The 14,686-nt window shown below is 38.0% G+C and overlaps 1 protein-coding gene across 1 annotated transcript in view; it reads left to right on the top strand.

Annotated features, from left to right (window-relative positions):
- The window catches only part of CFAP47 (cilia and flagella associated protein 47), a 316,288-nt gene that overhangs the window by 199,558 nt on the left and 102,044 nt on the right, over positions 1-14,686 (top strand). The window contains exons 46-48 of the mRNA XM_053916952.1: positions 12,186-12,382; positions 13,343-13,486; positions 14,067-14,240. Coding sequence (XP_053772927.1) covers positions 12,186-12,382; positions 13,343-13,486; positions 14,067-14,240 — 515 coding nt within the window. The remainder of the gene's footprint in view (positions 1-12,185; positions 12,383-13,342; positions 13,487-14,066; positions 14,241-14,686) is intronic.

Raw genomic sequence — 14,686 nt, 5'->3', positions numbered from 1 at the left:
CGTTACAGAAATCGTTTCAGGGCTTGAATTGACCACAGTTGATTCAGGGAGAGTGAGACTTGGCATTTTGGGCAAAGGATGGCTTTTTTTTCTTTCCTGCTAGGTTGGCTAAGCTGGTAGGATAAGGAAGGGTAAACAAGAAGAGTCTCCAAGAATGAGGTTAGCACTGAGAAGAGCTAAGTCAAAAGGCAGAGAAACAAAGAAGAAATCTCATGATTTCAGCTCATGATTTCTAGATGCTGTCATTGTAAAGGCGGCCATTCCCTTTGTACCTGCCAGTTTTTACATCAGTGAATTACATCTGGGGCTCCTGCTTGTTTGAGTGGGGTTTCAGACGCTTACAAATGAAAGCGGTTTCAGAAATAGAGAGTCAAAAGCCTGGGCTCTTTCCACATTGTCAGGGATTGCTAACCCTGGCTGTGTGTGCTCCAGCGGCATCTGAGTACCTTTGACAAAGTATAGATTCTAGGTCTGCTCTAGGCCTGCTGCGTCATCCCAGGTCAGAAGAGACTGAGGAACCTGTAAAAAGTTCCCTCCAGGTGACTGCTGTAGTTAATCCACATATTGAGAGTCCGGGAAAGCACTGTCGCCCAGCGTAAAGCTACCACTTTATGTCTCCATTTTACAACTGGAGAAAGTCGGGCCCAGAAAATTTAAGTCCCTTCAGGAAGCCACGGAAGAGTACACATCAAGTCTCCTGAGTAAACACTGAAGTTTACTAAATACTTTGTCTACTGCCGTTTGCATTATGCTATGCTGCAAAAACCATCATGCTGTCCTTTTTTCTTAGGTTCGTAATTGTCTTAGTTTGACTCCCCTAAAAACTGAAGCCTGAGAATAGAAGGCAATAGTAATGCTTCACTCAGGAGGTACAGCAGATCCCGGGCAATGAGAGTGAGAAAAAAAGAGAAGCAAGGAAGCGGACAAAGGGAAGCAAAGCGATGAGTCATGCATGAGCTGCTGCTTCATTGTCTACTACCCACCCCCACGAATGACGCATGCTGCCACAGGTCGTTCAGCAGGTGTCATTTTTGAAAAGCAATTTGAAAAGAAAGGCCTCTGAGCAATCACTGTGAGAGAGGAAGGAAAAGAATTTTATCTGCGTGTTCACCTCCTGTCTCCTATATTCTCATTTGCCACATTTTACTCTATGAAAGTTAATGGTCCTAGGCTTCAAGGTAGCATTCCCTGGCCCCATGGAATGCCAGCTTCCATGCCCCACCATGGCAAGAGGAGTCAGAAATTCTCTGTCTGTAGAGCAGCAGCTAAGGGGTTGGCTCCATTAGTTCTGCAGGAAATTACTGGCCATCCTCAGGCAGGGAGGAACGTGGAGCATAGGATAAGCGGTTGAGGTTGCTGGAGGTGGTGGAACAAAGGGAATCTTGGGAAGCACATAGAGTGTATCCCATACAGCAGAATGTTAATATTTTAAAGAATTCTACTAGTGACCCTGTCAGCAGCTTTTAAGATAGGCAATGTGCAGTTTCTTCCCCTTACACCTACCCTCTGTGCTGACATGCCTCATCCCAGGCCCTGGGCCAGTTCTCACTGCAGACCTGGGATCTAGGAGCCCATCTGGGTGGACCGCCACTCTCCTGTGTCATCCCTGCCCTCTCACAAGCACCGTTCCAGTGTTAAGTCTGACAGCACTGGCTCCGCATTCGTGTGCTGCTTGCCCTACTTGTGTGGCATCTCCCTCTGTCCCCTGTGGTCCCGTATAGGCATAGGATTCTATTTCATTTCTTAAACCCCAAGCTGGCTGTGGCCAGACTGCCTCCCTGAGTACTGGTAGGCTCTTTCTGTCACCCAGCTTGTGGCAGACAACCCGAGGCCCCTCTGACAAGAATCTTGCCCCTGGACGTAGGATCCTGGGGCTTTTCTTGACTGTGGCATTGGCCTCTGACATCAGCCTGACCTAGTTCCCCTTCTCTCCCGTCCGCGTACCTGATTAGAATTTGACTTCTGACTTTTGAAAATCAATGTCATGACTGTTGTTGGACCGATACGTCTTTCTGATCGGGCTGCCCTCCACTGCGTGTCCTCCCACAGTCCGAGATCGCAGCTTGCTCAGTTGCCAGTATGTGTCCTGTCCTAACATTTGAGGGTTTTGGGGTTTTGTGGTTTTTTTGCCAGTTCCAGGTTCCTTCTATGCTCCACCTTGCAGTAATGAGACATGACTGTGTCCTATATTATCAAAGAAAATATACTGTAAGTTCAAATAATCTGCTATCACCTATCAACATAATTGTAATATCCAAGACTTGTATATATTCTTTATCCTCATAATTTTAATATGAGATATTTTTATTTAGATAAATATCTTACTTTGCTTTTGTTGTTTTATATCTATGGACATAGAACCTGCCAAAAAAAAAAAGGTGAGCTTTTAAATTTTAAAGAGTGTCTTTTTCTCTCTATAGGTCTTCAGAGGTGAACATATGCTAGGCAACAATATATTTAAGGAGGAATTTAATCAAAAAGTGTATAAGCCTTTCCCCCTAGTTTATGTCCTAGAGAATGTGCTATTCATTGGCTTGCTAACTGCTCATTCAAACTAATTTGCACACTTTGTAAATCAATCTATACGACCTTAAAAATCAACTTTTTAAAAAATGTTTTATTCTTAATAGAGACCATTAGAAAAAGTTTATCGTATTCAGACCTGAAAATGCAAAAGCACAAAGTTAATTTGCTTTCAGCAATCCCTGGCTTCCTTCCCCATGGAGGGGTTAATTAGAAAGTGAAATCTTAGTTCTTTTCTTTTGGAAATTTTACCTTCTTAAAAAATTACATGAAAATGAAAACTTCTGAGTTAAAAATACTGTCAAGCTACTACTCCATGATCCACCCTCTGCTAATTTTCCATTAAATAATCCATGAAGATGTATAAAAATTCAAAAGTTCAATAGCAATGGAAAGAAAAGATAACAGCCACCCATCTGTATAAATCCTATGAGGAATTCCCAGTAACTACTGACATTATCTTCTGGGATGTCAAGGAACATCCCTGCTGTGGTCTGACTGGAAAAACACATTGAGTATCCTCTGCCGACTCATACTCAATTAAAACATAATCTTGCTAAAAAAAAAAAAAGCAAACAGTTTAGTCCCATGATCTGCCTTGTTCTCAGAAATTTATTATCTACATTTATCAGAAGACTAGGCAGGTGCCTCCTCATTTCTGGCACATAGTGGAGGTTTTAAAATATTTTTCTAATGAATTAATATGCGTGAACTAAGTTCCAAGGTGGCCCTTTATTACTATTTGTTTGTTTACATCCCTTTTGAAGAGACAACCCCCCTGGACTTCAGGTGACTATAACTGGAGGGGAAAATGTGGAGGAGCATCGTTCTATCAAGGCTGTTTGGGATCTGCTGCTGGCGGCAGAGATGGGAAGAGTCCCAGGTTTTTGTGGTGCATGTCATTGTTGGTGGGAGGAGAGTTTATTCATTAACAGGAAGTTAATGAAATTTTCTAAAATGTAAATTTTCCCCTACATTATTTGAAAACTGCTAGTGGATGTCAGACAATATCCTGCCTAATGAATGGATACATTTTCCACCCAGGAAATTGACCCATGGGTATGTGCGTCGAGCTACCTTCTCATTTAGATCTAAGAGATCATTGCAAAGTTAAAGGGGAATGGGTCTCTGTACAGGTGACCACCCAGGAAAGATAACCCTCTGCTATTTATAGGAGCAAGTGAGAGGGCAGTAGCAGGTTTGGCTTTTTTTTAAATTTTTTAAATTGTTGTTCAAGTACCGTTGTCTCCATTTTCCCCCCACCCCACACATCCCCACCTCCCACCCTGGATCCTACCCCGCTTTGGCTTTGCCCATGTGTCCTTTATACATGTTCCTTGACATCCCAGAAGATAATGCCAGAAGATAAAAGAGTGACACCTAAATGGGTTATAGTATTTCAATAGAATGACAAAGACAAGAGATTGTGAAAAACAATAAGAGAAAAAGACATCTTCAAAGGAACAAAAATTATACTTAAGGCTGTGCTGAAGCAAATTAACTGTCACTGTAGAATTTTAAATCCCGGTAAACTACCACTCAAGAGTAAAGTTGAAATAAAAATATTTTCAATCCAACAGTGAAATTGAGATGATTTAAAATTCACAGATATTTGCCAAATAAAACAAATGGAGGATCTACTTATGGGTGAAAGAAATTGAATTCAGAAGAAAGAATTGGGATCCAAGAACAGTGGTTAATAAAGTAATGGGTAAATGTGCATACATTTCAACCAGCATTGGCTATGGAAATAATAACAACAGATAATTCAGGAAGTATAAAAACAAAGAAAATTCAACCACAAGACAGCAATATTAATTTTATAAGGACTGGGTTATTGCCATTATAGGCATGTAAGATTCCCATATTTGGAGAGAACAGGTCTGAACTATTTTAAGACATTTTATGTAAAGTATGAATGCTGAAAATTTGGGAAAACCAAAAACTATAGAAAGAGAATGTATAATTTCTAAACCAGTAAAATGCATAAAAGGAAATAAGGAAAACTTGATGAGCCAAATAGAATAAAAAAAGAGAATAACTAAAAAAAGGATATAGTAAACAGATATTAAACACAAATATACCATTACTCAAGATAAATATAAACCAACTGAACTATAAAAGTTGATATTTTCACAATGAAAAGTGAAATGCAGTTTCGCTTTTGTGCTGCTTACAAAATTACCTGGCAAGATATCCGAAAACCTACACTAAGTATTTACAAATCAAAAAATAGCTGACATAAATATATGAATGTTTGAATAGACTTTAAGGCAAATAAATGTATTAATCCGAAAAGAAAGAATCCAATGTACAGGAAAATTTCAAACTTTTTTTCCTGACCATGTAATTTTAAAAGGTATAACACGAAATTGGCAAATCGGGAAGGAAAAATGAACATATCCACAATTAGATGGGAGGTTTTATTACACACCTCTCAGTAATTGAGACATCCAGCAGACAGAATGTGATTAGTAAGGCCCTGCTACACCTAATCGATACAATAAGGTTAGGTTTTCCTGTACCTTTTAAGCCTAACTTGGCTGTGCTGGGAAAACAATGCACAATTCTTGCCCTTTGCTTACTTTAGTACTTTGGTGCCTTTCTGTGGCCTCTCTCCTGTGCTTTTGGGGACCTACGAGGATGTACAGGAATTGCCTTTCAGCAAAACCTGACAGGGAACCACAAAGCAGTCTTTTCTGCTTGCAGATGATTAGAAATGTCATGGGGTGAGAAATCCAGCGGTCTGAGCCATTTGGAGGTGGTCAGGGAAAAAAAGTCACATGCCATTCTCTTCACAGCTCCCAAGCTCTCCTTTTCCTTCCTTGACTCCTACTTCCCTCCTTTCTTTTTATCTTCCTTCCTTATTTTTTTATCCCTTTCCCAATCTTTTCCTCTCTTTTCACCCTTAAGTAGATCTACCTTTAAATAGGTATTATTTTAGATCTTCCTGGTGCTGGAAAAGCAAAGTAGTTCAGCCTCTTTTGAAGTGATAAAGCCCATTTTAACCAATGTTTCAAAAAAGGAACTTGTCCATAATTAGTATGGGTCTTTATCATTTTAAATTATTATTTTATTGAGCAGTATAATACATTTGACAATATAAGCAGCTAAACCATTTCAGAAAATGGTTTTCTTGAGTAGATGATGTTATACTACACTTCTAATAGTGAAAACATTTTACAAAATAAATCAAACACACTAATATTTGTAATTGCTGAATTTTTTTTACTGTTCCTTTTTTAATTGTTGTTCAATTACAGTTGTCCCCATTTCCCCCCATTATTCTCCCCTGCCCTACCCACCCCCCCACCTCCCACATTCAGTCCTCCCCCCCCACCCCCTGCCTTTGGCTTTGTCCATGGGTCCTTTATCCATGTTCCTTGACAACCCTTCCCCTTCTTTCCCCTGTTATCCCCCTCCCGATGCACAACCCATCAATGTTGTGAACGCCGTCAGATGTCCTCTGGGCGCAGGGCAGCTGTCCCTCCGAGTAGACAGACTGTGGCTGTCCTGCTCGTTATGTACTTGTCTCTGCGATCCAAAGGGGCGGCAATAAACTGCCATAGGAAAGTGTTTAGAGGTGAAAATGTCCTGAACTCCAATAACGAATTAAAGGGAAGTATTTTGTTTTACTTTTTTATTTTTTACTTATTTTTATTTTTTTATTGTTGTTCAAGTACAGTTGTTTCCATTTTCCCCCACTGACCCCACCTCCCACCCTCAATCCTTCCCCACTTTGGTTTGTCCATGGGTCCTTTATCCATGTTCCTTGACAACCTTTCCCCTTCTGTCCCCTGTTATCCCCTTCCCCCTCCCCTCTGGTCACTGTCAGTTTGTTCTTTATTTCACGGTCTCTGGTCCTATTTTGTTCATTTGGTTGTTGTGTTGATTAGGTTCCACTTATAGGTGAGATCGTATGGTATTTGTCTTTCACTACCTGGCTTATTTCACTTAGCATAATGCTCTCCAGTCCCATCCATGCTGTCGTGAATACCTTTTTTAAATATGAAATCTATGTGTGCCCAAAATGTTAATAAATAAATAAATAAATAAATAAATATGAAATCCATGGCACACTTCATGTTTTTGATACTACGTGAAGAAACTCAGGAATGAGCAGTGAGAACACAATGAATCACTCTCTTTACCAGAGTATTTGTGAGGCAGATGTGCTGATAAGAACGTAGTAAAGGAACTGAAATGGGTAAAATTCCAACTAGTATGTGTTTGTCTTTTTACTTGTAGAACAGAAAAAAAAAATCTAGCCTAAAACTTGGCAGTAGCAGATGGAAAATAAGATTAGCAAATAGGCCAATAAATTCTCTGAAAATACAATTACTCATACATGAACTTGGAATAAATAAATATTTATTATAAATTCATTTGTATAAATGAATTCATATAAATATAGCTGTTCACTCTCTTGATACCTCATCTTCTGAATTAAGAGCTTCTAACCATTGTTTGCCAGTAATATACTTAAATAATTAACTATAGAAGTTAATGATCAATTCACTATATATATTTCGTCTCTTCCACATTTCTGATGCACAAGAAACCTAAGAGATAAATTCATCAAATTATATTCTATAGAGCCCTAGCATTCTCTTAAAGTACTTTGCTTTGGCTTTATGGGGGTTGTGGATGTGAATTGGAGCTTCCAGCTTCTCATCCTACTTCAACCAGATCAACTCTATGTTAATTAGTTTCATATGTTGAGATTCTGTCTTTAGGTATCGTTCATACACAGGATACCTAAACCAAAAAGTAAACCAAAAAGTAAAATGCTTGAAAGCTACTGATTAAATCTCACTCTCTGATTTCTCAGAGATTAAGAAATTGAGTTGTGGAAAAAAGAAAAGTCCAGCCCTGAATGGCGTGGCTCAGTTGGTTGGACGTTGTCCCGCAGAGCTAAAGGTCACCTGACCCATTCCCAGTCAGGGCACAATCCTGGGTTGCGGTTTGGGAGGCAGCCGATCGATGTTTCACTTTCACATAGATATTTCTCCCCCTCTCGTTCTCCTTCCCTTCCTTTCTCTCTAAAAACGTCTGACTTCTTTGCCCAAGGTCACACGGCGCAGGAGAGGAACTAAGCTAGAAAACAGGATTTTAAACTCTCAGTTGATTGCTGCTTTCACCCCACTGTTTTATACATGTATCTTCCTTTGTAGTTAAGAAGTAGATTGTTTCAGTAAAAGCCCAAGTGCATTATGGCTGCCTGTATGCGTGTTTTATGTAGTCTCACCTCCTTTGCTGACCCTGGTTTCTGCTGTGTGGCTTGCTTTGGCCAATGGATTATTAAGGAACATGCAGGAAGCAGATATTTGATAACCATGCGTATATTGGAGCCCTCCTGCTTTTGCTACCAGTAATTCTTCTGTATATGAAAAATAGTAGGTTCATCTCACAGAAGTTTAGAAAGTTTATGGACAGAATTGCCAGTCGACGTCCCAATTCATGAGCGAGTCCATTCAATAGCACATGAAGCAGATAAGCTTTCTGAGATGAGGTGAGGCCACAGAATCATGAGCAAATAATTTGTTCTTTCTTTGTTGAAAGGTTTTGTTTAATAGGTTTTGGTGTAGTTTGTTATGCAGGGATAGCTGACGAAAATGGCGGTATTGATTTTTATTGTTACAACCATGACCTATAATATAGCATGTTTTTAAGAGTTTTTTCAAAAACTATAGATTACACTGATTTCTTCTAGCTAATGTTATGTAAAATTAAGTATTCTTTCATTAGAGAGGTTCTCTCTTATGTCCCTTTATTTTCTTCAGTAACTGTATTCTGATAAATTTAGATATACAGTTATACCTCGGTACTCATCAGCTTCAGAACTCGTCAAAACCAGTACATGTCACATTTTGACAAGAAAAAATGTTTCAGCACCAGGCGCTTGCTCGGGACTCATCACACTTGCTAGAACTTGTATGAGTCAACACCACCGCCCCTCAAGACAAAATGTTTCATCGTTCAGTACTCATCAGTTTTGGCACTCGTCACAAATTCTGGAATGAATTAACAATGGGTACCGATGTACCACTGTATTTGGTTATCTTTAATCATAGAACCCTGACAACTGCCACAGTTACCAGGATCACCTATAAAGAAAAGGCCCCAGGCAAGCACATCTGAGGAGAGTGGGGATGGAAGGGACAGGTCCAGAATGTCTTTAACATTTGTAATGCCCAGGTCAAAGCATATATGGAAGCCCACATACCGTATGTCTAAATTTTAAAAGTAATAAATCAAACTAACAAAGTGTTAAATAGAATACATTTTATTATTTCACACTGACAAATATTACCTTACGCAAACCTGAAAGAGCCAAGTTTGAATTTAGAATTCTTGGCCTCTTCAGAGTTTTGCACTAGAATGTGACAGCACAAATTAGCAGGACCCTGGCCTGGTGCTCGTCCTGTTTTCTTCCTTTTTTCAACTCTGACATGTGCATTAAGGCTCTTGTTGAACAAATGTGTGGGTACCCCAGTTCATATAACTACTATTGGTCCATATCTTCCCCTTCATAGCCACCTCTTAGTTACCTTCAATCCTGGGAGTCTCACAGTGGGAGGACTGACATTGGGAAAAGTCCTGTGCAAGCACTGGAGAGGGGATCAAAGCACTTTGAGTTGTGAATTATAGCATCCCATGAGCTTGGAATATGGCTGGGGCTGGGTTCCATGTAGGCCTGTCCCCTTGGGCTTATGTACTCCTTGCACATGTAGAGAGACAACGTCAGAGAAGATTCAGAGTGAGGCCCTAGAAAGCACGAGGCCCAGGACAGGAAGCTCTCTTTCCTGTGTGTACAGGTGTGTGTCGGGTTAGGGACCCCCAGACCCTGAGGAGACCAGGTCTCAAGATCGGTAGTTTCAGAAGTGATCCCAGGAACCGTAGGTGGGAGTGTGAGAAAGTGGCAGACAGCAAAGAGAAGCAGCCAATTCAGAGAGTGTAAATGAACAGTTGCCAATGTGAGCTATTTGGTTTCCATTTCACTGGGGATCTCTAGGAGTTAGTGGAGAATTCACCCCAGAGTTATTCTAACCAAAAGACAAAGAAGGTGGGTAATTTTTTCACCAATATGACACATTATTTGTTGAGAACTGCAGCTGTAGGCATTAATTGTCACTTCTGGCCTGATACATGTGAGCTCCCTCCTGTGACCACAGTAAGCCCTCAAGAAGAATGTCACAGATTTCCATAAAAGCTCCTGACCTACAGGAAAGATTGAAATGAAAGAGGACATGGCAGGACGCAGATAGCATCTGTTACAGTGCAGAATTGGAAAGGACTTTGAGAAAACATGTTCTTTAGAGAGTAATAGGATGGTGGCACAATGTGGCCAGTAAAATTTCCACGTTTCTACAAATCAAGATAATTCCCACCTCTACTATTTGACATGCACGGAAACGCGGATACACACCTTCATCTAGAAGCAACTTCTTGTTGGTAATATATGATAGTATTCCTACTTATGTTTCTGCATGAATCAATGAACTTATTTCATATATTTAAGAAAAAGAAATGAATACTGTTTTTATCCATATATCTTCATAAATAGAGCCATATTTCCTCTGTATCTCACAATGCGGTGGATTTGGTTTTGGACTTGCAAGGGAGAGGGGCCAGCACGGTTGCATTCCTTAGGGCCTTTGCTCGTGAACATTTCATGAGTTGGAAAATGTGCACTTGAGAATCTCCTGTTAACAAATTTCACATGCCAAAAACTCATTGCATCCAAATGTGCCAAGGAAAAATGTTTGAAATATCAAGGAAAAGTGCAGAAATAAAATAGAATTGGTAAATTAAAAAAAAAAAAAAAGAATGTCCTTGACTTTCACTTTTGACTCAGTATAATTAGGAAAAGAATACGCTTAGGAGAAAGGGAACATGTGTAACACAAAGCTTTTGACAGACGTTTTACACTTGAACTTGTGCATTTCAATTATTGTTTACTATTGAATGGCTAGCTATTCTTTATTTTTGCTGAAAATAATAATTACTGTTGAATTGCTTAAATTTCCTATTCTAAGCAGTTTAATTTTCTTTAAATTACTTAATCCATAAGAATTTTCTTTTCAATCTCTCATGCAAGACAAAAATGGGGTTTCATTATTGCTGTTAATAAAGCAACAGATTGTTATCAAATCATTATCTTACCAGGTTTATTCTAATGATGTTGCCACAACACAAACACTTCTTTCAGAAGGAAAGTAATCAGTCAATAACAGATGATAAAACGTGCCTGCAGTCCTTTGGACAAGAAGAAATCTTATTCTAAAGTTTGATTTGTACTTGAAAAGGATGGAATAAAAATAACAATACTCTGACAGACTTTGTCATTTCCTTAGACCAGCCGAGGATCTTGGAATTTGCTTATATGTAATGTAGATTTTCAATGTGATCCATTAATGGTGTGTTTGAATATTTAATATGTAATATATAATATATGATGTACAGCAATATACAGCATGCCATATATGCCGTATGATACACAATTAATATATTTTTATAATATATAGCACATCACGTGTAACTTATAACACACACACAGATCTTCGATTTATTTGAACAATGATTTCAAGCAGTCACTGTTCTTGCAGGAGGGGCTGCTTTTCTTGGTGTACAAACTTCAGTGGGTTTGGAAACAAGTTTGCCATTTTTAACGTTTGTGTTATTAAATGTGGGTCAATTAAAATTATAACCAATTAATGTCGTAACAGTGGTCTGTCCCATTGGTTGGTAAGCTTGATTTGTTTTCTTGGTTTGAGAGAACTTTGCAGAATTAGGCTTCTAAATATTTTTTTATCATTTGTTTTTCATGTACTATTTACATACTTTGGCATTAGGTGAAATTTCTGTTATATTCTTATACTGCATCCTACATTAGGGTTGAGAAATTTTTATAACGGCTTTCATATTTTATGGAGAATAAGAAAATGCTGATCTTCTGAGAAAAAGTAGTATTGTTTGGAAGGAAAGGACCAGCATAGATAGCATACCCATCATAAAAACTTATATAGGCAATTAACTTAAGGTAAATGGCATAACAAGGTGATATGAGAAGTATTAATTAGACATAGCTCTTTGTGCCTCCTTTGATTACTAAGAAAAAATTATTTCTATCTGTTGGTCAATTTGCAAATTATTTTGATTGTTATGGGACACAGCACCCGTAAGTCACAGAAATCTGAGGAACAGTAATGCTTACCAAATATTCCATATATCTGTCTTATTTCTTAGCCCCCATTCAGTTAGATAGAGCCATGCGACTGGTCTGGGCAACTAAATGTAATGTGGGCTGAGCATTGAAAAGTCAGTCCATGAACAAACTCCTAGCTACTCCTCCTCCCCTGACCTGTTGGGGTAGGAGGAGAGGTATTTCTGATGGTACATCTTTCACAGCATGGGTCCCTGAGTGACGTTAGGGAGCAGACCGTCCTCTGACCTATGAACGACCTGTCTGTCATTAACAAATAAACTTGCTTGTTATGCCGTGAACATTTAGGGGTGGTGTGTTCCCATGTCATACATAAACTGGTCTCTTCTAGGTTATACAATTAAATATAATAATATTAAATATTGCTTTTCCCCAAATGATTTTTAGGGTGTATACCATTTAAATTAATTCAACTATTTTAAAATTATTCTCATAGTTCCAGATGGATCTTTTGCAGTTCCTTTACGATTTACTCCTGTACCTCCTGGACGCTACCCTTGCCAAATTTTGTTGGTGTCGAACTATGATGTGCGTCTGTATTACGTTGAAGGAGTGGTGGCTGATGAGTGTCCAGCCACTGGAATTAAATTGGAAACACCCACCTTTCAAGCCCTTACCCGGAAAATTCCGATAGTAAGTACAAACTTTTTTTTTTTTGTATTTTTCTTCATTCTCACTGCTACCATCTCAAGTAAAGTCCTCCAAACCTCTCATCTTGAACTATTATTAATTTCTAAATGCATTATCTGTTCCTGTTTGTTTCTCTACATTGAAGTTAGAGTTTTATTCCTGAATATAAATGTCATCGTGTTACTCACCTCATTAATCACTTTGTGTAAAAAAATTAAGGGGATCTCTTTGTGTAAAAAAATTAACTTTAACTTCCTTAACCTATCATCAAATTCCCACTCAAAAGCTGTGCCTCCTGGCCCCACCACGCAGAGTAATGGACTCTGATCAGTCTGCTCCAAATTCTGTTGTGATCTTGATCTTATTAAGATGGGTTTATGGGCACTAAGAACAATGATTGTCTGTAGCTTGGCTATCTATTACTCAAAGCGATCATATAGCATAGAAGAAGGTAATATAATCATAAGGAATTTTGAATTTTTTGACTGATAAATTATCTTTTATTTGTTTAATGATTAAAGATATAACAGAAGTCTGCTCAAAGCACAAAACACTGCTCTGATGAGATATGTTACCTTTGCTGTGTAAGCAATCTACCAGTTAGAACACTGTTTTGCGTCCCATTATTAGGAGTAAAATGTGTAACCCCCAAGACCATTTTATCACTTAAACCCTTAATAAGTCCAACAAGGGAATATTTCTTTAGATATGAAATAACCCATAGATCAACCTGTTAGGCAAAGCTCCTGTATGACACGGAACGAGCATATAGTCATTCTTGTGCCTCGTATTCACATTTTTGATAGTTGTTCTTAACAAATATGACTTTCAAATGGTGATTCTTAAGACATAGACTCAAAAATACAATATATGATTTTACGAAAAGCACCAAGAATTAATATGTAATTCAACTTCATATATACTATCTCTCTGATATTTATCTACCTTTTTCATGCTTTTTAGACTAATGAAACAAAAAGGGAATGCAAATATCGTGTGACTATAGAAGGAGAAACATTTGATGGACCTCCTGAAGTATTTATTGGACCAGGAGAAACTTTACAGTACCCTCTCACATTCAAACCTGTTTTGGAATGTGAGGTTATGGTATGAACTCCGTGATACTATTTACCTAGTATTAGTGTGCCAATAATATATTATATTAACCTATATAATTCATGGTAAATCTTTTTTCAGATAAGTTATATTTTCTTGAACTTGATCATTTGTGTTCACTCTGCTTGAAACTCTAATAAATGTTTTAATTTGAGGGCTAAGCATTCTGAAAATTACAATGCCATTGGCCACCACTACCTATATCTAGATACTTTTACACAAAATGCATAACAAAATAAAATCAATGCTCCTATTGTTTTTATTCATTAAGGAAGTTGGTATTTCAGAAATTAATTTCTGAAGACATATTTATTTGACAAGGATGTAAGCACACATGTACTTGCTATGTAAACTCTGTATTTAGAAAAAGTAAAGGGAAAAATGGGATTTTCACAGGAAAGTCATGTTAGTCTTTCAGCTGAGGTATTATACATAAACTAGAAGAATAAATGGCTGACACCTCTGTGAATGCTCATTGCATTACTCAGATTCAAGATTAATAGGACAGCAGAGGTTGTATGGCATCCAACTGTGACTCCTGAAGAGCTGAAATTTGGTTTATTTGTCACAGGGCAAAGTTATTATAGAAAATACGGTAGATGGCATGGAGCACATCTTTTCCTTGAAAGGGATTGGCAAAAGACCCGTGGCCTTGGAACACATCGTTGCAAACTGTAAAGTGGGGGTCCGAGAAGACAGAACCATCATGGTGCCTAATTATGCAAAGGAAAGGGTGACATACGAGGTAAGATTTTTTATTAGCAGGAGTATTTTGAGTTATATGACAATTTAAATCATTTACTTATATTTAACTAGGCGAAGCAATGACACATAAAGAGTGTTTAGAATTCTACTTTTTATTAGTCTAACAGGTATTAAGATTCATCACAATTATGAAGCGCAATTAGTTCTAAACAAGTTTCATTTCTAAGTATTAGTATATAATCATAAGACATATTAAAATCTATTTATTTGAGTCACGTGTATTTTCACTTGTAGAAATTGTACAAGATAATACAAGGTATTTTCAAAAGAATTTTAAACAGGTTTTGAAATTTTAATGTGAAACCTATAAACACAAAATTCCAAAAGTGTTATTCTGTCTTTTACTACTGTGAATAATAGTGAGAAAGTGAAGAAACGCGTTATTATTTGCATGTTTATTTTTTATGGAGTTTTACACTTAGCTCT

The sequence above is a fragment of the Desmodus rotundus genome, chromosome X, assembly GCF_022682495.2.
Source record: "Desmodus rotundus isolate HL8 chromosome X, HLdesRot8A.1, whole genome shotgun sequence".
NCBI classification, from domain to species: Eukaryota; Metazoa; Chordata; class Mammalia; order Chiroptera; family Phyllostomidae; genus Desmodus; species Desmodus rotundus.
Note: the sequence above shows the minus strand (reverse complement) of the source record. Positions and strands in the feature narration are given on the sequence as shown.